Consider the following 25,048-nt stretch of genomic DNA (forward strand, 5'->3'; position numbering starts at 1 on the left):
CGCTTTATGCGTTTTTTCCTTTTTTCTAAACATCAGACGTGAATCAAACAGTTTTCAGCTGCAGTTTGATTCAACTTGGAGTTACTTGAACTTCCTGTTGGTTTGTTGGTGGATTTAAGGAGGTTAAATGGATGAAAAATGTTGATCTTTCAGTTAGCTTTTGTTGTGCAGATGCAGCAATGCATGATGGGAAAGACTCCCCGTATATTTTAAACTAAATAACCTGATGTGGCTCTGTTGGAAGCTCCTTCCTGTGTATATAAATAGTGTGTAGTCCCAGCCTCCTGCAGGCTGTGTTTGTGTTGATTGTAAGATTGTGAGCACCGTGAGTGTGCAGGGTTTGTGTGTGAAAGAGTCCCCCATGTGTGAGGTGAACAACTCATACTTACCTGGCAGGGGAGATACCATGATCAAGAAGGTGGTTCACCCAGGGCGAGGCTCAGCCATTGCACTCCGGTTGTGCTGACCCCTGCGAATTCCCCAAATGTGGGAATCTCGACTGCATAATTTCTGGTAGTGGGGGACTGCGTTCGCGCTCTCCCCTGATCACATGTTCAAAGGAAATAGAAGAAACAGATATAATTAGGGCTGCTCGATTATGGCAAAAATGATAATCACGATTATTTCCAATGAAATTGAGATCACGATTATTTCACGATATTTATTTAACAATAACAATGCATTGAATAATTGCTTTAAAGATTGTCAAAAAATAATATAAAATAATGTGCAAATTCTGATAACCGTGCAAATGTTTGCAATATAAAAAAAAATGTAAACATTGTTTAGTGAACTTCAAACTACTGCATAATATTTATGCATATAAATAACCAAACATCAAGGCAAGCTGTGTAGCCACACAATGCACAATTGCATCAAACTGACATTGAGGTATGTCAACTAAAGTTGCTGCCTGAACAAAAATAAAATTAAACACTGAAAGTAGTACCTTTTATAAGAAATAAATAAAAACTAGTAGGCCCGAGTCCCATACAATCTCAAAATGGCTCAACAAAACATGGTTCCTGCAACCTTTCAAAGGTTTTTAGCCAAAAACACCAGCCTATTGACATGATCAGGCTTCAGGGATGCACGCAGGCAGTTGACAACATTTCCACCAGTACTAAAGACCCTTTCTGATGAGGCACTTGTGGCTGGGATGCAAAGATATTTCTTTGCCAGGATGGAGAGTCGTGGGAAGAGGTTCTGTGATAGCTTCCACCACCCCAGTGGGTCTTCCTCTGTGTCCAGGGTCCCTGCCTGGAGGTAGGCCTGAAGCTCAAAAGCTATGGCCTGGTCCAGTTGAAGAGCATGTTCTGCACCTGGAGCTGTGCTGTGAGGGGCCTTAAAGAAGCTGCTTAGGCCCTTTTTTCTCTTCTTTTGGTTTGATGCACCATCATCAGCAACCTCCGTGTTACCAACGGGTGTCCCCATCACTGCAGCCTCCTTTAATGGGACAAATATAAAATGACAGCAACACAGAATGAGGAACCAGTTTTATCTGTCTCGGGTTTGGCATTCTAAAATACAATCCTTAAATAATTACTATAAATTCATAAAGTCATCATCTTGCTCAGCCAAGATTGAGTTGTTAATAGGTGGAGTGTTGGTTTTATTAAAGACACACTCACATATTTCTCTCCAGAAAGTGCATCAGTGAATTCAACCAGAGGTCCCAAGGTCTTGTTGATGGCCTCAAGGACATGAATGTCCTGCCATGAGGGGATGAGGTGCCTGGTTCCTTTGTCTTGGGAGAGGACATGGGCAATGGCCTTCTGCTGCTCAAGGACTCTGGAAACCATGGCCTGCCTAGATCCCCATCTGGTTGGACATTCAGTCTTTAAGGAGTGGTCTGGCAGTTTGAGGTCTATCTGTGCCCTTTTCAGCTCTCTCTTTTTTTTCCAACTGAATGAAAAGGTGCTGACCACTTTTTTGCAGACCCCCACTGCACGCTCAATCCTGTGATCTTTCATGGCTCTTTCTATAAAAACATAAAAAATATAAACAAGCATTATCAGGATGATGATTGTCATTTCCTTGAGTGTGAATGAATAAGAAAAAGTGATGGTAGCTTATTTATGTGTTTGTATAATTCATAGAAAATGTGTATGACTGTGAGAATGAATAAAAGTATCTCTGAATTTAAATTGTTTTTTATTTATTATATTCATTCGAAGCATTATGTTGTATACTTGTTGAAAGAAAATCACATTATGCATCATATTCAGTAGGAATTGGGCCTACTCACCTATGGCCAAATGTAATCTGTGCCCAAAGCACTGGAGCCTCATCCAGCCATTCAGTTCTGCAGCCAGTATGACATTTGCAGCGTTGTCTGTGGTTATACAGACGAGTTTACGCTCCTCCAGATCCCACGTAGCCAGTGCTTGTTTCAGACCTGCAGCTATGTTCTGCCCCGTGTGGTCTTCTGGGAAAAATGATGTCTGGAGACATTTCGTTTTCATGTTGAAATCCATGTCAATGAAATGTACCGTGAGGCTCAAATACGGCTCCGTGGTGCGGCTTGACCACAAGTCCATTGTGGTGGCAAAATATTGGGCTGTAGCCACTTCCTTTGCGACACCATCATGACACTCGTCATATAAAGCGGGAATCGCCACTCGACTAAAATAGTGACGAGATGGCAAGTTATACCGTTTGTCCAAAGTGTGGATTAGTTTCTTAAAGCCGGGGGTGTCCACTGTGTTAATTGAGCATTGGTCTTTGGCGAGGAAAAACGTTACCGCTTTTGTTATCTCCTTGTGTCTCTGGGAGCTGGTGGGATATTTAGTCGCGTTGTACATGGTAGCGTGAATGGAGGTCTGTGAGGATGAAGCATGTGTTGTTGAGGGTTTTTCTCTATGCTCCTTCATTGTTTGATCGTATGTCACTTTGTGAGCTGTCTTCAAATGATTGAATAAATTTGTAGTGTTGCCCTGTGGTGCAGCTACAACACCGTAGCAAAGTTTACACACTATATCAACTTGATCCACGTCGGACTCCGCGAACCCATAATGTTTCCACACCACTGAAGTAGTTTTACCTCGCTTTTCAACCAACGGCATTCTTTCTTTAGCAGCCATTATCCTCTCCTCTCCAAATAACGTCTGCTTAGCTCTCCTCCTGCAGGGCAGGGATAGCTCAGTAGGTAGAGTGGTGGCCCCATGATCGGAAGGTCGGGGGTTCGACTCCACTGAACGGCTACCCTGAGGTACCCCTGAGCAAGGTACCGTCCCTACACACTGCTCCCCGGGCGCTGCACTGGCGGCTGCCCACTGCTTCACTGGGTGAATGGGTTAAATGCAGAGGAACTATTACCCTATGGGGACTAACACGCACACTTTACTTTTACTTTTACTTTCAGGTACTCTTAATTGATGTGACGCGTGTTCGAAACGCAGAGAGGTGCGCTCGATTTGCCACCTCGCGAGAGTAAAGCACGAGGGAGGTGCTAATAATCGGCTCAGTCATTTTTAATGATCGTTGAAAGCTCAGATCGTAATCGTGATTAAAATTCGATTAATTGAGCAGCCCTAGATATAATAGTGTCCTGCTGTTTATCAAGTCTCTGAAAGCTCTGTTATTAGAGAAAAGGTTACTGAATGAATGATGACTTTGTAGTAAAGTACTACAGTAAACAGGACTTTCTGTTGTTCAGTATAATCTTCCCACAGTATAAAGTTCCCACTAATCTCCACTAGAGGCTGATAGAGTTCTGTTAGGTGGTGTGTGGTTTGTCTCTGGACTGGAGGGAAGTGTTCACACTTTGTGCTTGTCACTACCCGATCCGTACAACGCATGTGCGAAAGGCCACTACTTCCGCTCAAAGCATTTTACGATAGTTACGGTCAGAGTATCTGTTAAGATGTTAGCAATGATAAGTATCTCTTAAAATGTTTGCAGTAATGAAACATTTCAATATAATGTAGACAAAAAAAACGAAAAAGAACAACAGTCACAGTTCAGGGGATCAGATCTACCCGATCCCCCTACCTCTGTACCGTGCATGTGCAGATGGTCTCTGCTTCTGTTTCGTTTAATTCCAGTTTACTCCCCAGCAGTGTTGCCAATAGGGCTGCCACGATTAGTCCACTAGTCACGATTACGTCCACTATCAAAATCGTTTGAAGCTTTCTAAGATCATAAAAGACGCAGGAATAAGTAGCAGGATTTAAGAGTGTAATAATGGACTGAAACAGAAGATGGCAGCACTGCATGTACAAGGATGCCAGCTGTCGTTAAACCCCGAAGAAGAAGAAGCTGTGTCCCAGAATTCATAGCGCAGCCCTGCTCCGTTTCCAACAATGGCGGCAGCTAGTTAGTTTTAATATTACTCTTATTATTCTTTCTGGGTCACAAAATAAACGTTTAACATATTTTCAGGTGAGAATGTAGCTGTGTAAACCTCAAATATCTGCTCAGTTTATCAGGACACCACATGTTTTCAAAAGCGCTCCGATGTTTTCGGAGACGTCTGTTACCCACTAGCTCGATAGCTAGCCGGGGGCAAGGCTAACTAGAGCCGTGAGAACACCGGACTCCCGGCAAATCGTTTTCAAACCCACCGCCGTCTTTCGCTACTCAGGTTAAACATATATATAAGTCACTTAGATAACTTAAAAATGTTATTTTATTTGTTCCTGAGTAAATCGGTTTGGCTGAGATCAAAGTTATAGTTTTTACACAGCTGAATAAACGTCAAGCAGACAGCTGATTATCAGAAGTGTGAGATGCTGGAGAATATACTCCGGTGTCCTGTTATATTTTAGATAGCAAGGAGTTTATTAAACTTCACCGAAACAATCTGCAAATTTAATAAACTATCATCTTGTCTTTATTTTTAGTTAGCACCTTAAACACTTAAAGCTGTAAGCTAATGATAGTCATATAAGAGCAGATGCTGCTGGTGCAATAAGCTGTACGTTTTACGTCCAATGGATGCATGATCTGATTAGTCGACTAATCGCAAAAAAAAAAATCTGTGACTAGTCGACTATCAAAATAATCGTTGGCGGTGGTTTACGACACCAACTGTCTGCCACAGACGTCTTAATGCCCACTCACATCCTGGGCCATCTGACCTCAGGAAATCACATGATAGGGTGGGGCCAGGTTTCACAATGAGCTCACCCGAAACCCTGGCTGATTGTGACCCACACCCGCTTTCACACCTTGGCTCATGTGATTAGGTAGAGGATCATCAGGGGGTCCTTTGTCCGTCTTTGGGGGGAAACTCCCACTGGGTTTAAATCTGGGACTCTCCACCATTTGACCCTTAGAACTGAAGAAACTTCTCGGATGAGAGGTGAAACGTCTTCAAGCAACTTAAACAAGTCCAGACGCTTTTCTTTCCAAGCTCCTTAGACTACGATGACCTGGATGACTGAGAACCTTCACAGACCCTTCTATAAAACCATGATTAACTCTATTAAAAGCCCCCTCTTGATCTAGTGTGATACAGATGGCAAATGTCTATCTTCTAAAAAGCCCAAACATGTATATGAAGTTGGATGTTCCATGAAATATTCTTTCCTTTAACCCCACTTGTTTGATCTTTATCAAATATATATGGCAGGGCTGCAGCTAATCGGTTTACAATTGTCTTACACAATATCTTGTATTTCACACATAATATTTTTATACAATAGAGAGATCACACGTGTGCATGCTCTTACTCGTTTCCTAACTGCTATAAATTTCATTTCAATTTCATTTCATTGATAATCTCTCCCAAATGGCTTCTCAGTAAATCCCAAAATGTCATGTAAATTTCTCGTCTCAGTCTATCTATTCCAGGCACCTTCCTGTTTTTCATTGAATTCAAAGCAATGTATAGTTCTTCTTTAGTAATATCTGTTTCTAATTTTCCTTTTTTATCCAAGGGTAAAAAAAACCCCCCAAAACAAACAAAAAACAAAAAACAAATGTAAATATGTACTCCCCATTTCAAAAGTGACTTGAAAAAGTTGGGTGCAATGTGATGCAGCCTCCTCCAATAGTTCCTCCTGTTTTAGCCATGACCCCATCATTCCTTTGCAGTTCCTTTATTGATCTTCTTTTACAATGTATTTTGACTTTTCTGAAAAAATAGGCAGAGCATCTTTCATTTGCATATATTCCTGCTTCTGCACTTTAAATGTACAAGCTTTTTTCTAAAAAGTGTCCTGCAGTAATCTCTATCCATACTTACACCATTAGAATTGTCAGTAGAATATATATTGCCAATTTCTTTTTGTGTGGAATTTAACATCAATTTTGATTTATTTATTTTTTATCTTTCTTTGCAATATTTTATTATATAGCATTTTATTCTTTGTTTTGCATGTTTCCACCAATTCACAAGGTTGGAGTATAGATTCCTGGTCCTTTAAAAGGGGCTGAAAGCTGGACCTAAAATTGTTATCGCTAAGAATGAACAAAAAACGAAGAAATATTAGCAGACCGTATTTGCTTGTAGTAAAAATGTAATCTAACTGGGGTTTTATTCCTCTAATGTTTTCCCAAGTATCTCCAGGATCATCCTTACATATCTCCCTAAAATCGTCTAGTAAAGCAAATTCTTTATAAATAATTTTAGCAGCAAAAGATGTTTACCTCTGTCTACTGAGCCATTTAAATCACCCTCCACAACAAATCAAATCAAATCAAATCACTTTTATTGTCACATCACATGTGCAGGTACATTGGTACAGCACATGTGAGTGAAATTCTTGTGTGCGAGCTTCACAAGCAACAGAGTTGTGCAAAATACAATAATGTAAACAAGCAAAATACAAGAATGGCTACATCTGAAACTAATAAATATATGTACAATATATAATAGTATATGCATTTCTGGATGTGTATACTAAATATTTTTCTGTGTGTGTGTGTGTGTGTGTGTGTGTGTGTGTGTGTGTGTGTGTGTGTGTGTGTGTACACATATTTTACAAATTAAATAGAGTAAACAATAAATAAAATATATAAAATAAAATATACAGAGTTGAGACATGTGCAAAACAGTGGCATTACTGTACAGTATGGAGTGCATAATGTTAAAGTTCCAGTAGTGAAGCTGAGGTGTCTATGACGTGTTCAGCAGTCTGATGGCCTGGTGGAAGAAGCTGTCTCTCAGTCTGCTGGTACGGGACCGGATGCTGCAGAACCTCCTTCCTGATGGAAGCAGTCTGAACAGTTTATGGCTGGGGTGACTGGAGTCCTTGATGATCCTCCCCGCTTTCCTCAGGCACCGCTTCCTGTAGATGTCTTGGAGGGAGGGAAGCTCACCTCCAATTATCCGTTCAGAGCACCGCACTACTCGCTGGAGAGCTTTGCAGTTGTAGGCGGTGCTGTTGCCATACCAGGTGGTGATGCATCCAGTGAGGATGCTCTCAATGGCACAGTGATAGAAGGTCCTGAGGATGCGGGGGCTCATGCCGAACAGCTTCATTTGTCATGAAACGTATGTCTAGATTGGCTAGTAACTCCTTAGGAACTGGAGGTTCTGCATCTGCGTGTATGTTAATTATTCTATGTTCTTTACTGTCAATATCGACACACACTCTCACTCCAATCTGGATTCTCCCTTAACCCATTCTCTGGAAAACAGCAGTATATCACTATCATCTTTTAAATGTCCTTCTTGTAACAAACATATGTCAAAAACAAATGTTGCCAGGTAAGAAGAAACTACTGCTGTCTTTGTTGGGTTTTGTAATCTCCTGACATTCATGGTCATGATTTTAAAATCTGCCATGTATCTGAAGGATTGTGGGGTTTTTGGGGTTTTTTTGTTTTCTTTTACCAGCTTCTTCTTTATCAATGAGTAACATAAACAGTTGGTGCTTCGTGCTGAGGAACGCCTGTGACAAAAGAGTGAGACATATTGATCCCTCTAGCACCTCCTCATTATTTTGTATTTGTCATTTCCTGTGGAGATGGAAATATTACATGCGGGAGGATTTGTTGTATTTCCAGATGACCAGCCAATAGTTACATTACTAGCAACGTCTTCATCCAAGGGAGGAAACCCACTGACAGTTTGTTTTGTCTGACGCAGCTCTTCTGAAGAATTGAGAGGTTTAGAACACGGCCTCTGCTAGCATTACCTTTAACAGCTGGATTTTCCTGTTTGAGTGCAGCTAGCTAAACCGCTAAACATGTTTTTAAAACTTGAACTTTAAGCGCTTATTTCTTAAATCCAGCTTCAGACCGTGTTCCATCTGTCTCGCTTCCTGAGGGCAGGGCTGAGTGGTGTAAATTAACCTGTATATGTGTAGCATTTCAAGTCCCTTTTAAGGTCAGTCTTTTTTTTTTTCATATTTGGTTTAATGGGTTTTCTGTTAATGTTTGCTCAAGATTCCTGGAAACCAGTTCAAAGCCCTCCCCACACCCTCAACCAGTCTCTGGTTCTGGCTGAGGTTTCTTCCCGTTAAAAGGGAGTTTTTCCTTCTTACTGTAGCCAAATTCTTGTCGGGCTTTTCTCTGTATTATTGAGTACCTTACAATATAAAGTGCAATTGTTGTTGTGATTTGGTGCAATATAAATGAAAATGAATGTAATTGAAACGGGGTTTTAGGTCTTCGTTTGTTTGTTTAGTTGATTTATTTTGAAATATTTCAGTGCAAATTAGTCTTGTGCGTGTTTGTGTTTTGTACAGCTAAACGTACATAACATGAAACGAGTTCTGCTACCAGCAGTTGTCTGTCCTTGCTATTGTTGATGGTTTGTGTCTAGCAGAGGTTGCTGGTACTTGATTTGTTCTTCAGAGCCGACTGGCCGCGGTTATATTTGCAGGTTTGTGACCTGATTGTTCTCCCACAGACACCGCTACGCGTTTAAAGAGTAAATCTTTGGCCTGTAGATGCAGTAGAAGTTCACAGGTGAAGATTTATCGTACCCAAAACGTATAAAACTTGATTTTATTATCAGTGTTCCCTCTGTTCAATCATTACCGGATGCAACTATTGCTGCTGTACTCTGCTTAGTTAACTCAGGCGAAGGAAAATCGCGCTACAAATGTTTAATTTCTTTGCTGACTTTTCAAATTTAAACGTGTAATTTTTGTTTTCTTTAAATTTTAATAATTTAAATGAACTACAAGTTAAATGTTGCATAATATATTTGTCTACACAAGCTCCTTTATTTTACTACGATATTTTGTTTTCTATGAAATGAATCGAGTTGAGGAGGCGCGGCTTCTCTGGACCAAAATGGCGGCAGCACTGGCTCCTCGCAGCCCGTAACAGAAACACGGACTACCCACGTGAATTTCACCTTCGGAGGACTCGGTAATAGTTATTTGACAGGTTTCAGGGATAACATCAGTAAATTCGGAATTTAATGTTAAATTTCGTAGCCTTTTTGCTCTGTTGCTGCTTCGGTTTGTGATTGGACAATTGCAGACTACGTAACCAGGAAGCCACCAGGAAGACGTATTGTTTCTTAAATAACTTTGTTTGTAGCGATTCTTCGACTCGTTCTTCTACTTCAGTTGAATGTTTTTGTGTTTATTTCATAAACTGTACGGTAAACGTTACTGTTGAATTTTAACTTCGGATTTCGGACCGCGAGTCAGGGAGAGGGTGCGGGGAGTGACTCCGTCTGCTCCGACGTATTCCCGGTATCGCTTCTCGGCCTTTTGGCTAAGATCAAGTGTAGTATCTGTTCTTATCAGTTTAATATCTGATACGTCCCCTACCCGGGGACCATATATTAAATTGATTTTTGGAACAGGGAGATGGAATAGGGGCTTGCTCCGTCCACTCCACGCATCGACCTGGTATTGCAGTATCTCCAGGAACGGTGCACCCCCCTAAACATGTGGAAAAACAATGCAAGCTTAACTAGCTACGTTCATTAGCGGTGTTCGAGTGGATCTGTTAGTATGGTGCACCGTACCGTAAACATCCCCTAAATGTGAGTTCACTGGATTTTGCGTATGGTAGGGTGTTTTTATGCGCAGCATAGTATATCAGTGTAGTATTTGTAGTTTTTATTTCAGTCCCCTTAAAGAGTCCATGCTTAGTCCACTAGTTTAATTCATGAATAATAGTTTCTGGTATCATAATTTTTTGGGCATATAAGATTAAAGTCACAGTTGCTGCTTTTCATTCTTTCTTTCTTTCTTTTTTTTTTACATTTTTCATGTTAACGTTCACAATACTTCTAACTTTGTGAATTAAGAAACTAGTTTTCAAAAGGGTGCAGACAGGTCACACAGGAGGACAGTTCCACATAAGGTGACATATTGTTGACGGTTTGTGTATTTAAAATGTTTCAGGTAATATTCCACTTTATTTGAGAGACTGAAACTGAACTGAAACCTACGAAACACACAAGCCTAAGGTCCACAGGTAAACTCAGGGTTGTGTGAGCTGTGCGGAAAACTTTATTACTAAGGCTGATGTTTCAGCTCCAGCACCCTTGATAATTAACAACCAATCATAGACTGACTGTTACAGCTCGCAGGTTAGTCCGTGTCCCTTTAATTACGGGAGGAAGAATGACTTGAGGGGTGTGTTCAGTGAGTTGACATCGAGACGGGTAAGCAGCAGCACAGACTTTAGCTTCATGTTTTCCTGTTACAGCCTAACAAACTGTTTTAAAAGGATTTCAGCTAGTTTGTGTAAATATTTTGTCTGGTACGGTTTGAATAGATGCAGTAAGTGAGTTTGACAGCAGGTTTATATTGGTTTGGAGTTAAAAGTGAGAAGTATAAAAATAGACCCAGTCAGCTCACGACTTACAGAAATGGCAGGACAAGGATTTTAGTTGCTGGCGATACTGAGTGTGTGTGTGTGTGTGTTAGTTAAACCCTGTGCAATCTATGTGTGCTAAAGTAAGCATCTAATTTGCCTGTGCTAAGTACACAGTTTGTACAGGGCAGCTTACATGTAATAATTTGATCTGATTGATCGAATTCTTGTATTTACACAAGTTATTGCTGTTAGGTGTTGTTATACACCTGTTCAGTATAAACCTCCTAATGAGTCAAACTTGATTGAATGCAAGTAAAAGAACTTTGGACCTGAAGTAGTAACTGAATTATCAGCAGCACGTTTCACGTAGGCCCTCTTGTTCTTGTAGTAGTCAGTTGTAGTTTTGTTATTGACCTGCAGGGGAACATTTTACAAGGGCACATAAATCACTCCTGCTGGTTGTGGCAAACTTGCATTAATGAGACCTTTCAGAGTATTTCGATGGCTTGTAGAAATCTTGTCACACTATTTCAGAAGCTGTGCTAACTGCTTATTTTGTCTTACAGCAGGTAGCCTCAAAGAAACATGTCATCTCCAGAGATCGCCTCGCTCTCCTGGGGCCACATGAAGGTGAAGGGATGCTCCTCCACCTACAAGGACTGTAAGGTCTGGCCTGGAGGGAGCCGAGCCTGGGACTGGAGAGAGACTGGGACTGACGTAAGTGAAACCAGAATCCAAATGTAAATTAGCTCTGAAGCAAATTTGTGATGTTGAACTTTATGCTCCTCAGCATTACCCTGGAGTGCAACCTGCTGACCTAGATGAGGTGCTGAAGAAGGGAATCGACCTGCTGGTAATTGGCAGAGGCATGAGCGAGGCTCTGCAGGTAAAACAGACCAATTTATTCCTTTAAACATAATAAAGCCAAAATATAAACTATAGTTTGGTTGGAGTCTTAGCACCTTTGTTCTGTTTGTTTTAAAGAGTTTTTGCTTTCTGTTACTTTGATGTAATAAAACAGATCCCACGCTCAGCTGCTGTATGACCGAGTCATGTTGCACAAGCTGCTCCTATTAGATAAAGTATCACAAAAGAATGAGACTGCAGACTTGGTGGTTCATCCATTCAAATAATCTGGCTAATACGGTCGTTCTTTGGAGGCTGAAAGGCGATTTCCTGTGTGTGGATGTGGTTGGAGTGCTGATGGATCGATTAAGGAGCTGTGCTTGTCAGACTGTATTCACACCATCGTCTCCTCTAACAGATTCCCTCCTCCACCCTGGACTTTGTGAAGCAGAAAGGCGTTGATGTAAAAGTCTTCCAGACGGAGAAGGCTGTCGCTGAATACAACAAACTGGCCGGCCAGGGTGCAAAGGTGGGCGGGGTTTTCCACTCCACCTGCTGATGTCACCCTTACCTTGCTGACATGGCCACCTGAGGAGGACTCTACAAGCTTTTTCACTGTAGAGAGAATATCCCACTGTGGTGCTGAAGCTTTGAGTTCACTGTGAAGATGCAAACAAGCTGCCGACTAAATTTTAGTCTCACTTGCATTTGTGACTTCCTGATTATGAAAACACAATAATGGGCATAGACTGATAGACTCTCCTGCTTTCTGTTGTGCTACAGGGCTCATTAGTTTTCTATGCTTTGCACATTAGAGAGCACTCTTTCCTTTACAGCCGTGTGCTTCCTGCCTGCCTTAAAAGCCCAAACTCATCTGCTGATGAATTCAGCACAAAAGAAGCCTTCAAACAACAAGAGCCACCGATAACAGTTGAAACAGAGTTTCTGTAGGTAAACGTGTGGAACGATTGTTGATCTTTGCCTGCAGCTGTTTCATGGCTTAGTCTCTGTCCACAGGCTCAGCAGGAGCCAATCACAGCACAGAAACTAGGTCCATTCACACCTGTGGCCATTTTAAAATCAGGTGGAGAGACCCGCACAGAGAGAACATCCAAACTGTGGTTAACACAGAGTCAAATCTTTAAGTAAATAAACATCTTAAACAAGAGAATTCACAAATCGAGTCACCTTCTCTCTGAGAAAAGTTATTTTAAAGGTGGTGGCAGAAAAGAATGTAGAGCATCTTAGAAAGCTCTTCTAGAGTTGACTTTAGATGCAGTCACATGTTATAAAAGCTGAAATGTATGGATGTTACCTGCTGTCTAAACAGGGAGGAGTTCAGTTTGAGTCATCATGTGACAAAATAAAAGTGGAGAATGAAACTTGACCACCTGACTTCTTCTTTATAATTGAATACAAAAAGCTTTTTCCATAAAACCCCGTCTTGTGCTTCCTACAGCTTGACCGTTAATGAGAGTGGTTTCCTGTACAGTTATAATTAGAGATGAACAGAAGAAGAAAAGTCCTGCACGTTAAAGCTGAGGCGCTTTGTTAGCGTCGTGCGGGCTTAGGCATGATGAAGACTTTAACGGCTTTGCTAAACGGAATCGTTCCCTCGACGGCGGCCTCTGCTGGCGGGAGGCTCTCCAAGCTCTCGCTCCACCCCAGCTTGGAAGGGGAGGTCAGGGAGGTTGAGGAGGAGCTGTAGGCCAGCAGGAGACGCACCTCGATCTGAGACGGCTCTGAGGCAGAGACACGAGGGGAGGAAACAAAGTGACGATGGAGCGAGAGTTTTTACTAGTTTGGATGCTTTATAACTTTATATTCAAAGGACAAAAAAACATGTTATTAACTGACCTGTCCACGCTGTGTGTGAGAGGTAAACCTGCGTGATGAGTCTGTGTCTGTGGGGTCCGGGCTTTCTGAAGTCTCCAGGTTTAGGATGGATCACGTGACTCTGGCCGTCTGGATACAGAACCTGCAGAGGCAGCGAGTAGTAAACATTCATGTTGGGTGTAAAATACAAACCAATCAGTGCTTATAAGACTGGATGATAACCGGCACAGCCTGATTTAAGCTGCACTCGCTGGCAGGTTTGTAAGTAAGCCGAGCCTGATGTCAGTGGCTCAAACCACGCTGAGCTGGTTAACAGATGTTAAAACACTTTCATAAACTTTGTGCCAATAAAGGTGAGGCCTCGTTTACATCGGTGGGGAAACAAAAGCATGTCTAGCCACAACTGCTGGAAGCACTAGAATATACCCGCAGTGTGAGAGCAATTAATTTGTGGATGAATGGAAGACTGTGGCCATTGTTTTAAACAGGTAATGCAATATTTTTGTTAAATACCTTAAAGCTTAAAACCTACACGCTCAAAACTTTGTGTGTTTTGGTCTTTTATCCACACATGCACAGTGTTTTAGGACAGACTGACACTTTAGAGAAAGATTTTTGTCTTGCAGTGTCAAAGGTGTGCGCCTTGATCTCTTTCAGATTCGGGTTAATTTATTAATCCAACATGTTTACAGCTGACCCACACAATCTATAGTCTTTAAACACTAATCACAAACACTTACATGTCGAGACAGAGATCGACAACGAGGTCGAGAAAAAAAAATATTAAAAATAATTTGAATAACAAGGACAAATGCCTCAAAATCAACAATCAGAAAAACTCATCTGAATGACCCCCGTCACTGTTAAATAATCTTATTGCTGACAGACTGTTCGCTGTTTGCAGGCCAACACTTCTATAGTCAGATCACCACCTGTTGGTTTGGCACTTCACAGCAGTTTTGGGGGGGATTCAAGTAGATGAAGTGATTTCTTTCTGGCGTCACATCAAACTGACCTGAACTTTCACCGTGTTCTGGGGGTCCTGGACGTGCTCCAGCGTTGCATCAATGTCTAATGCCACCACCAGGCCAGACGTGAACCTCAGTGGGTTGTCAGACTCCCCCGTTGGTTCAATGATGGTCGCCGTCGCCCGATGGATCTGATGACCAGCAATAAATTAAACAAAACTCAAACCACACCACCGCTGCAGTCTCTGAGGCTCAAAGTTCAGGAACTCCGCCCATAAAAATGCAGAAATCTTTTATTTATAAATGGAAATATCAGGTGGAAAAGAACATTTAAATTAAAACAATGCATTCATGCAAATGAGATTTCAAGAACTAGTTTCAAATATAGAGTGGCTCCAGCTTTGATCGACCTTTATTCTGAAAGTTCACCTCTGTAATCTTATCGTGCCATCTGGAGTCTGCTGCTGTTTTTAGATCGCTCCATGTCTCAGTCTGACCTGTTACACATTTATAATTTATAGAGATGGCACCATACCACTTTTTAATGTCCGATACCGATTCCGATATCATAAATTTGGATATCTGCCGATACCGATATGAATCCGATATAGTGTATTTTGTAATCAATAAAACAGTTTATTATAAATATCTTGCTGCATTTTGTATAAGTTCATACTCAAGTTTTAAAAAACAAGAAAACGAAGCTACTCTGTTATACCTGTATGCAAAAAATACTGTTCAGCAACACTGATCAATCTAATAAACGTAAACCTGCACCATCCCCCATTCTGGTATTTTAAAGAGTACTTACCTACCTCACTAATAGGGTTGCCAACTCCCAGCAAAAATATTAGGGAACCACCCCCCGCCCTTAATCGATGTAATCAACTTTAATTTAATGCAAGTGTAAAACAAATGCACAGAAATCGATTATTTTTCTACAATAATTAAATAGATTCATCATCTTTCTTCAACAGAATTGCAGACTGCACAGATGGTACTATGGCTTACTAGGGTGTATATTAGACTTATTAGTTACTATTTACAATAATGGATTTCTATACATTTAATCAGATGACCACGTTTGTTGTAAGATTCAGATAATTATTTATTCAAAGTTTTTAAATGACATAACAAAGAAAAGTATTTCTTTGTGCCCCCCTTTCCCTGTTAATGCCCTACCTGCCCCCCTGACAAAACTTTGCTAGACCCGCCCCTGCACAGTTACCAGCTGTCAGCTATGTAGAAAAGGATCCTGGTGTTATTTATCTCTCAGAAACAGTTGATAACTTCAACTCATTCATGTCACCTAAAAGGTAAACCTGTTTCTCCATCACCTGTTCAGCTCTGATGACTCAGTAAGGACATCTCCTGGTTTCATCCTCATGTTTCCCTCTCACCACATATCCAAACCGACATCATGACCAGCAGCTTTACAGCTGTGGCTCCAGCCAACATCAGCTGATACTAGAAATGAATATTAAATAAATTCTAACAACAGCTGATCACGCTTAAACGTGCTGCTGTTGTTTATCCGCTGGTCTCCTCTTTCTAGTGCAAAGTGGGCGATAAACAAACAAGAAAGACGGACTTGCGGCAGAAAAGCCGATCAGCTGATCATTGATCAGTTTCATGTTTGAAGTAATAACAGGAGAGGAAGGGGGAGTGAATGAGAGAAGTAGATGCAACTGCGCAGCAAAGACACAATAACTCCAGCTTCGTGTCTATATTTTAATTCTAGCTGAATTACGGGACAAATCGCTTCCTTTTCACCTCAATATGGAGCTCCGATGGCCAGTCCAGCTGTGGCTCAATATATCAGTTGTTAAGCTTAACGTGGAAATACTCTGCAAACATTCAGGGATGAACTTACACACTTGCTTTACTTCTCTGGGATAGTTTTCGCCGAGATGAAACGCCGCAGTTAGGACGCATGTAGCGAGGCTCCAAATGCTCCAACAGACTGCCGACAGGTCTCGACAACAGCCGCTCTGTCACGTGACACATACTGCTCCGATGCGCCGAGCTGGGTTACGCCAAGTAGCGCGTTTTGTGTGTATCACACCGATACGTAATATCGGATCGCTCCATCTCTAATAATTTCATCACTTAAACTTAAAGATAAACTTTGAATGTGAGAGATTATAACTGGAGGTAACAGCTGGGTCTCCGGGTCAGGAGTGAAACCACGAGCGTGCTGATGTGAATTAGACAAATTCATAATTTGAGTTGTGCTTTGATGTTTGAGATTTCTGAGTGAGAGTTTGGTCAAGATGAATAAAATCACCCCAAATTAAGCTCAAGTTGAAGGGCCACTCTTATTTTGAAAGTTTAGTTGCTACCACAGCCCCAGGGTGGGCGGGTCACTGTTGTTCTTGGTTATAATCTGCTACTTCAGAGTCAACTCTATCATGTATGTAAGCACTTGGTTATGTGCATGCTTGAGAGCGCCTTATAAAGAGCGATGTGTAATAACTGGTTTAAGAAAGCCTTCCAAAGAGTCACTTAAACAGAAGCACTGGGAGACGAGTTTGAAGGAGAGATGAGTGCTGTATGGATTTCAGTCATGAAAACTCGTGCTGTGATGCTTCAGTGTTTTCACCGCACCTGTTCGGGCAGTCTGAGCTGCAGCAGGCCGCTCTGTCTCAGGGTCGTTTGCAGGATTTTCACCAGCTCCACTGGCTTACAGGACGACAGGCGCGGCATCAGCTCCAAGAGCTTATCCACAAAACTGTCCTGGAGGTGTGGCAGCTCGGTCAGAAACAGCCTGAGGGAGGCACGAAACACCGACAGCGAGTCAGGACAGTCCGACGCTGTCCTTTGCATCGATAACACACAGACCATCAACAGATTACATGAATCTCCAGCTGATATGGACTGAGCCGAGTTCAACTCTCACTGTCTGAAAAAGACAAAGAATGAAAAAACATACCTCTGAAAAGACTCGACATCCTGCAAAAACTTCTCGCAGCTGCCGATGAGGAGATCCAACCTGAGGAGAGACACAGGCTGGGAAGTATGTACAGAATGTGTGTGTGTGTATGTGCGTGCGCGCACACGTGTGTGTGTGTGTGTTTACCCGTGTCTGGTGCGAGCAGTCAGGACGAGCTGCAGAGCTTTGGCCTGGAGTCGAACATGATGTATGGTGGCCACCTGTCTGCTCTCCAAGCCGCTGTACAGAAACTCCAGCTTGTAGGTTTCCTCCAAGATCTACAAACACAGTCGCACACATCACATGATCTCACTGTTGCTGTTACAGTGTGTGTGTGTGTGTGTGTGTGTGTGTGAGAGACCTGCTGAGCCGCTGCTGTGGCCGTGACGTTTTGTTTGAGGCACAGAGGGACGGCCATGTTCCACAACTTCTCCTGCAGAGCCTGAAGAAACGAGGGACAGAGCTCTGAATCTGAAGAACAGGTCTGTTTGCAGACACTCAGAACCGCAGCAGAAACACACTCCTACCTTCATTAGCAGCAGCTGGCAGCGCAGGTATGTAGCACAGAAATCAGCAGCTCCAGCAAGCTCCGTCTGCAGCTCGCCGAGCCGCAGCAGGTCTCTGCAGACACCAGTTAACGACTCATTTACTCACAAATAACAATCACAACCCTACAGTTACTCATTCAGGATATCAGGAAGTCTCATGATCTGATGTTTGCAAGTAAAAAATATCGGAGGGATTTCTGGCATTCATTCATAAAACGTGTTCAAAATGTGACAGCACAAATCCTTCCTGCGTGCTTCGTGTGCACACTTCACTGTGTGCGTTTACCTTGTGGTCAAGTCCAGCAGGTCCTGGGCTCCAGGTGCCTCCAGGTTCTGGATGGTGCTGACCCTATTGAGACTTTGTTGAAGGAAGAGCTGAGCAGATTCCACAGAACCAGAACCCGGACCCGAGTCCACAGAGTCGAGACCGTACACCTGCTTCCTGCCGGGCAACTAAAAGACAGAAAGTGACAGGAAGGACCGTGAGCGTCACCAGCATCAGTCTGATGACACAGAAGTGCAGGTGCTCTTTGCTGTCGGGTTGACCGTGTTTTCCAGGTCTGACGGACAATTTTCTCAGAAACATGATTGAGAAAAAAAAATCAAGCATCCCGACTGTGAAGCGGCTGTTAATGCTGCTAGTTTGTAATGTGATGCAGTATTTCAGTTCTCACTCTTAGCGGCGGCACGAGGTGGGAGAGGCTGTCCCTCAGGTAGGCGTAGTGTCTGAAGGTGTGGTCGGAGAACAGCGCCGGCATGGTGGGGCACGACTTGGCAGCATTGAACACCAACACCAGGACGGCGATATCTGAGATCAACAGAGTCAAGGAAGAGGAAACGCAGCGCACAGCAGTAGAGGAGAGACAAAGCAGCCAAACTGCACCAACAGGTCATAATGGATGACCTGCGAAGCCCCTCGGTGGGTGGCGTTCCTCAGGTTCCTGCTCCTCTGTGTGTGTTTGAGATCTTTAGGTGTGTGAAGGATACAGGCCGGGTCGTCCATGTCTGGCTCTGGCGTGTCGAAATATGGATGTGTGCTGAGCAGTTCAGGAACGAGCGGTAACACCAGCGTAGGATGGCGGGATCCCAGGAACTTCAAACACCTGAAGGTAGAAAATTAAAAAAGAAATAAATAAACCATCAGCTTAACTCATGGCAGCTCTGCAGAGTTATTTATAGACTGGGCTGTAGACTCTTACTTCCAGACAGAGTTACGGTCGGTGGGATACTTGTTCAGGTTCTTGAGCAGCTCCAGCAGAGCCAGCTGGATGCACTCTTTAGTGGAGACGTTGGTGTAACACAGTAATTCATGGAGAGCTTCTCTGATGTCTCGAGACGAGTCCTGTGCACAGACGGTGAAAAGTCAGACACAAAAACATCACTCGGGGTTTGTGATTCCAGATCGTTTCCCTGCTCTTATACCTCCAACACGGCCAGCACCGTGTCCAGCTGGTCCTCTCTGAGCGTGATGTGGGTGGAGATTTCTCTCAGCACGTGGATGGACTGCAGCCTCACTTCCTCGATCTCATCGTTGAACATGTCGACCAGGAAGTCGAGACATTTCTCGGCGAAGCTCGGAGATGACCGAGCGAGTTGGCACAACGCCTCCACCGCTGCAATACGAACCTCTGAAACAAAGTTTAAAACACCAGAAAATATTCAGCAAAAAGAGAAAAATGAATCCTCAACAGAGGCTGGAGACAGAAAACAGCATTTACTTCAGTCATTCAACTCTTTATATCTGCAGACACTCAGCTTCATTTTGTCCACTGCCACACCACACCATTTCTTTGGAGCCAGACGTGACCACATTTAGACGTGCGGGTGGAGTTACTAGTTAACGGTAGTAAGTGTAGTTAGCAAGCTACAAGTATGGAATCTATGGATGCAATGCACAGGCAGAGTTACCTGCTATATAGCAGTCTGTGCATCACAGCAGGTCTTATCATTTGGCAGAAAATTATTTAAAACAACATTTTAAAGTTCTCTGTAACCTCCTGAGACATTTATGAGAACATTTAGCTGTAGCAGCCTGAACTCAGTGAACGTATCATCCAAAACTCTGCTGGGTTTCCTTTACCAAACATCTCATCCTCCAGGCCGTGGACGAAGGCTCCGCAAGCCCCCGAGGCGATGAGGTTGACTGTGTTTGTGTCCAGTTTCTCCTTCGGGGCGTCATCGGCCCACTTCCTGCCAGAGGAGAACTCTCCGGAAGCAAAGAGCTCCTTGGCTCGTTCATGGGCTGTGCGCTTCCTCTGGATGGAAAAGAGGAATAAAGGAGAGTGAGCGGAGCTGTGCCGATAAACATCACTTTGCTACAGACTGTCAGATAAAAAAAATTAACTCACCCTGAGGTCTGACATCAGCTTCTTATCCAAAGTTTGCTCCAGGAAGTGAGGACTGACCTGCAGCATCGAACCCTGACACACGAGAACATAAAAGCTTCACTTTAACACCATTTGCCTCACACACACACACAGTTTCTTTCCCATCATTAATCTGCAGGCATTTTTCCACTTAATGAGAGCAAACTCAGTAAAGATTGTAAATATGTGGATTAAGATTCCTGAGTGGTGGGTGAGCCATCCTCAGTGATGCATTACATCGTTTCTACAGTGATATGAGGACACATGGGTCCACCTGTGGATTCTTCATGTGAGGACTTCTTCTAGGTTTGTGTCCCGTATATCAAACTGACTTAATTGCTGATGATGTTGTTGTTGTCATGGAAGACTTTATTTACTCACCAATGTTTTTGCGGCCTGCACCCGAACCATCCAGGAACCATCGCTGACCATGTGACTGATCTTACCGAATGCGTCATCAACCAGCCGGATCTCCTCATTGGATGATGGGATGGGTACAATGCTGATTGGACGGAAACATCAACAAGCTACAAATCAGAAAAACTGGAGAAATGTTGCTTACAAGCAAAGTTTGTATCCAGAAGGAACATGAAAATATAAAAAAACAAACATTTATGAACGGCAGTTTTTCCAACAATACTGTTTTGTGAAAAAGTCAGAGTAAATGTTCTGGATAAACCATAATCAAACCTACCACTGGAAAGAATAACACATATACTGAAGGTTAAGGGACTTTTACTTTATTATTCATCTTTTAGCTGTAAATGATGTTTTTAAAGGGCTTGGACCTAACAACACTCTGCTGGAATTATCTGTTGCACAGAAAAGCTGGCAGCTTTCTGTTTTGTTTTATTTTACTTCTTCTTTCGAGAACATAAGTAGCCTTGGGCTAAATATAAAGTCGTCGCACATGGAAGTTTCATGAAGGTTTCTGCACTTCAGCAGAGACAGTGCTTACAGACAGCAGTTAGGATTTATCTTTTCAGACATCAGTCGTGGTTTCTGATCCAGAGAGCGGAACAAACTCAACAGCTACACTGACTGAAACGGAGTATGAGAATCCTGGTCTCCTCACCTCTCTGGGTACAGCTGACTGAGCACCCAAACCATCTGCACTGCTGCAGAACGGACCTGCTCGTAGTCATCTGTGAGCAGCCTGCAGGCCTGCAAACACACAAGAATACATACAGAAGGTTGGATTAAACATCTAAACTACAGTGGGAGTGCAGTAAGCTGTGAGGACGTATTCTGCTCGTACCTGATCATAAATAATCTGATGAATCTTCATCCCTCTCTCATGCAGCTGCAGCTGGAAAACAAACAACAGCACAGAGAGCAAGCAGAGTTATTGAAACCTGAAAATAGAGTGGGTTGTTTTCCTTAAAGCTCACTGTGCTTGGTTCCTAAACACATGAGTCTAGTGCTGGTTGCAGTGCAGGGGGGGTTACAGGGTTTTCCTACCATGGCTTTGAGGGCTGCAGTGCGGACTCTGGGGTCTTGGTCTCCAAAGTAGTCGCTGATAATGCTCTGGACATCCCTCAATCCTCCTAGAGGCAAAATAGCAGGCCGCCATAAAAACCATCACACAGCAACTCAAAGCACAATAAATAATGACACATAAATATGTTTTGAGGATTAAACTAAATCAGACATCAAATTTAGATACAGAAGGATGTATTGATGGATTTACCTCTCTGTATTTTTAACATTTTAAGCTTTAGGTAAAATAAATACAATAAGTATGTATACAAACCTAAGGATGTGCCCGCGCCCTCGTTTTCTTTTCCTAGGGGAGCGTCCACCATGCCGAGACATCCCAGGAGCTGCAGGCACTTATTCCTCACCCCAAAATACGTATCAGAGAGATGCTAAGAGGAGAGAAGAGAAACGAGGAGGACATTTACTGGTTTGTGCAGAAAGTCCTGTTGAATTTGTAATGACGACTTCTGTGTATGGACTCTGAATAAGTGTTTGTGTCACCTTGTAGGCCACCTCTACGAGCCTCAGTCTCAGTGCAGGACTCTCGGGCAGCTGTGTACCAATGATCAGCAGGGTCTCCAGCAGCTGGGCGAGAACTTGATGGGACTCTGAACACACAAAGAAACAAAACAGTTTGCTATGAAAGTTTCTCTGAGTGTTGGAGATGGATAAATGTTCAGATGTGTCGTACTCTCATTGCTGAGCGTGTTAATGGCATCGTCAACGATGCAGTCGGGGCTGAAGCCCTGCGTTTTAGAGAGCAGGCCGAGCAGAGAGGCAATCTTCAGCCTCACAGAGTTATCAGTCTCCTGGAAGAAAGAATCGTCATCATTAGCAGTTTGACTTTTTTTTAGGACACTGGGAATTCTGCTCTTATCAACTCTATTTTTAAAAAAAGGAGAAAAAAAATACCCACAACTCTTTACCTTGTAGTAGTGCTCCAGCAGGATCCTGACCACACCCTCCACGCTCTCTGCCTCCACAGGCTTGCGTGCAAACTGCAGCAGGTACTGCAGGGCATCGGTGGAGTTGGTGGCTTTACAAAGGTCAATGTGAAGAGCGGCAGACTTACTGGGTTTGGACAGACGCAGCTTTTTGGCTGGAGTTTCTTCATGTGGAATCTGTAAGTGTAAAAACACAGTTGCAACTACAAAAAGCATCTAATCTCTAATCTCCTGACATATAATCTTTTTTTCTCTAACTGGGCCATCTATTCTTTTTGACCATATATACTAAGAGCTACTGTCCATTTATCCATGTTCTCCTGTGTTGTTTTTGTTTTTTTAATCCAGGTCACAGGGGCAGCAGTCTAAGCTGGGATACCCAGACCTCTTTTTACTTTCACCTCCTTCAGGTCTTCTGGGGGGTACTGAGGTGTTTCCAAGCCTGGGTGTTCGCAGGGGTCTCCCCCCAGTGATACCTGCCTGAAACATCTCACCCAGAAGGCGTACTAAAGCTTTCCCAGTAAGAAGCTCAAACCATCAATTGTCTCATTTTTCTCTCAGTTCCTCGCTCCATCTCTAGAAACAGCTCATTTAGGCCACGTATATCTGCAATCCTACTGTTTTGGTCACCACCCAGGTGAGAGGTCATGCTGACAGGTGAGAGTAGGAACATAGTTCAACCAGTAAACCAGCTGCTCCTCTTTGATCACTACAGACCTTTGCGTTGTGACCATTACTGCAGACGCTGTTTAAATCTCCTGCTCTGCTCTCCTCTCACTCATCTCCAAGAAGCTGCGACGCTTAAACTTGTAGTTTACACTGGTAACCTCAAAGGCAAGTTAACCCTTTTCTGTCTGAGAACCGTAGCCTCGGACCGTGAGGTGCCAACTCTCGTCACACTAACAACAAACTGCCCCACTGCGAGCTGGATGTTGTTGCTTAATGAAGCCACAAGATCCACAAAAACGAATGACATGACGCATAAACGGCTAATAACAGCACTGCTTCGAACAGCTATTACAGTTTCCTCTTACTTTGGCTAAAAATCCTCTGTGAGAGGAGCCAAAAGTTCCTCTGTGCAGGAAAAACTCAGAACATGCGAACGAGCTCAGTTAGCGGATTAATGATTGACGTGAATGCTAAATCGGATGTAAACAACTCGGTTTCTTTTTGAGCTTCCAAAGCGTAAAATGCCACTGTCAGTGGATACCGTGCTATACTGTGTGTAAGAATAAAAGCACTAAACGGAATAAGTTGTGCTTTTCCTCTGCACTAAACTCTCAGAGGATCCATGTTGTGTTGTGACTGTGAGCGGCTATCTTTTAGCATTAGCTAACACGGTACTTGGCGCAGAATTGTAACATTTAGCTATTTCTTTAACGTTTAAACTCTAAGTTTACAACAGCTGACGAGACGGTTATAATGTGCTCACCTGTACAACTTTGGAAAATTCCTCATAAACTCGCTTTTTCAGATGTGCTGCCATGTTTATGAACACAGTTAGCTAAGCGTTTCCATTCAGCAGCAGGATAAATTGTCCCTTTACAGTTTCCGTAACTTCCTGATATTGTCCATGTCCGCGACATCGATCTTTTAATTATTATTTTGGATATTAATATTTATATATACTTTCATTTTGTTTATTTTTATAGCTTTATGTCAGATTTGATATGCAAAAAATATTTTCTTTCTTTTTCACTAAACACCTTTTCACCTCTTCAAGCATAAGACAGCCTCTAAGTCAAGGGAGAAACCAGTATTATGTCTACACGTAACAGGCAACTAGCAAAATAAGCTATTTTAAGTTGATTCTTTAGGCACTTAGCTACAATTAGGCACATTTCAACATAATGTGCAGTGTGTCTCTAACATTTGGAGGAAATTTGACAGATGGAGGTCAAGAGAGAGGTACAGCAGAGGGTCTCTACAAGAGGCTCTGTTGTGGTTTGGATCCTGTGATGTTGGGGAACTTGGAATCCAATACCATCTGGAAAGACTCAGCATCACTGTAGCAGTGTGAGATCATCTTGATGGAGACCAGAAGAAATCCAAAGAAGAGCTTTAAAGAAGTCTGGAGGATTATTCCTGAAGACCACTTATAGAAATTACAAGACAGCTGTGCTGATGAATAAAGGTGATCATGCCAAATATGGACTTTTCAGACTTGTTAGAATTGTACTCTTGTTGTTCCTATTTGTTTTGTATATATGCATATTTCAGTGAATCACTGCACGTATTTACTATTTTTCTATTTAAGCAAATGTGAGTAATGATATTTGGATGATCTACTATTTGTTTTAGCTTTGTAATACTTTGTAGCTGTGTAATGCAGTGAAGCTATGACCTTGCATCTTCGCACACTTTTAGCGATTTCAGACAATTACAACCCCAATGTCAACAAAGTTTGTAAATAAAACACAATGCAATTATTTTCAGATCTCATAAACCA

General features: G+C 42.6%; 3 protein-coding genes and 2 non-coding genes across 7 annotated transcripts; 3 read left to right on the forward strand and 2 right to left on the reverse strand.

Annotated features, from left to right (window-relative positions):
- Nucleotides 1-381: 381 nt before the first annotated feature.
- On the forward strand, nucleotides 382-545 carry LOC146654707 (U1 spliceosomal RNA). Its single transcript, XR_014907451.1, has one exon. It is a non-coding gene; the product is annotated as a U1 spliceosomal RNA (small nuclear RNA).
- A 292-nt stretch (nucleotides 546-837) lies between these two features.
- Nucleotides 838-2,477, reverse strand: LOC146654708 (E3 SUMO-protein ligase ZBED1-like). The gene is made up of 3 exons (XM_085380908.1): nucleotides 2,249-2,477; nucleotides 1,632-1,981; nucleotides 838-1,446 (listed from the first exon to the last, which is right to left on the reverse strand). Exons 1-3 carry the CDS (start codon nucleotides 2,475-2,477, stop codon nucleotides 1,036-1,038), a joined length of 990 nt encoding a protein of 329 aa, XP_085237034.1. The 3' UTR covers nucleotides 838-1,035.
- A 5,553-nt stretch (nucleotides 2,478-8,030) lies between these two features.
- Nucleotides 8,031-12,771, forward strand: aamdc (adipogenesis associated, Mth938 domain containing). Of its 3 annotated transcripts, none has more exons than XM_085379597.1 (4): nucleotides 8,031-8,278; nucleotides 11,247-11,397; nucleotides 11,471-11,566; nucleotides 11,945-12,771. In XM_085379597.1, exons 2-4 carry the CDS (start codon nucleotides 11,266-11,268, stop codon nucleotides 12,083-12,085), a joined length of 369 nt encoding a protein of 122 aa, XP_085235723.1. In that variant the 5' UTR covers nucleotides 8,031-8,278; nucleotides 11,247-11,265; the 3' UTR covers nucleotides 12,086-12,771. The 3 variants fall into 3 exon arrangements, with proteins under 3 accessions (XP_085235723.1, XP_085235721.1, XP_085235722.1); XM_085379595.1 differs by lacking the exon at nucleotides 8,031-8,278 and adding an exon at nucleotides 9,126-9,270; XM_085379596.1 differs by lacking the exon at nucleotides 8,031-8,278 and adding an exon at nucleotides 10,486-10,525.
- Nucleotides 9,605-9,795, forward strand: LOC146654710 (U2 spliceosomal RNA). Its single transcript, XR_014907432.1, has one exon. It is a non-coding gene; the product is annotated as a U2 spliceosomal RNA (small nuclear RNA).
- Nucleotides 12,772-13,003: 232 nt separating the features above from the next.
- ints4 (integrator complex subunit 4) lies at nucleotides 13,004-24,161 on the reverse strand. Its single transcript, XM_085379594.1, has 24 exons — nucleotides 24,032-24,161; nucleotides 22,582-22,776; nucleotides 22,347-22,464; nucleotides 22,157-22,263; nucleotides 21,930-22,044; nucleotides 21,638-21,723; nucleotides 21,435-21,485; nucleotides 21,252-21,340; nucleotides 20,558-20,678; nucleotides 20,159-20,230; nucleotides 19,891-20,065; nucleotides 19,233-19,438; nucleotides 19,010-19,152; nucleotides 18,798-18,913; nucleotides 18,485-18,618; nucleotides 18,097-18,263; nucleotides 17,790-17,883; nucleotides 17,624-17,704; nucleotides 17,410-17,540; nucleotides 17,263-17,322; nucleotides 16,938-17,097; nucleotides 14,378-14,521; nucleotides 13,384-13,504; nucleotides 13,004-13,268 (listed from the first exon to the last, which is right to left on the reverse strand). Exons 1-24 carry the CDS (start codon nucleotides 24,083-24,085, stop codon nucleotides 13,078-13,080), a joined length of 2,931 nt encoding a protein of 976 aa, XP_085235720.1. The 5' UTR covers nucleotides 24,086-24,161; the 3' UTR covers nucleotides 13,004-13,077.
- Nucleotides 24,162-25,048: the final 887 nt, after the last annotated feature.

The sequence above is a fragment of the Rhamphochromis longiceps genome, linkage group LG14, assembly GCF_057381845.1.
Source record: "Rhamphochromis longiceps isolate RC_006_pf linkage group LG14, R_longiceps_female_GT1.1, whole genome shotgun sequence".
Taxonomy (NCBI): Eukaryota; Metazoa; Chordata; class Actinopteri; order Cichliformes; family Cichlidae; genus Rhamphochromis; species Rhamphochromis longiceps.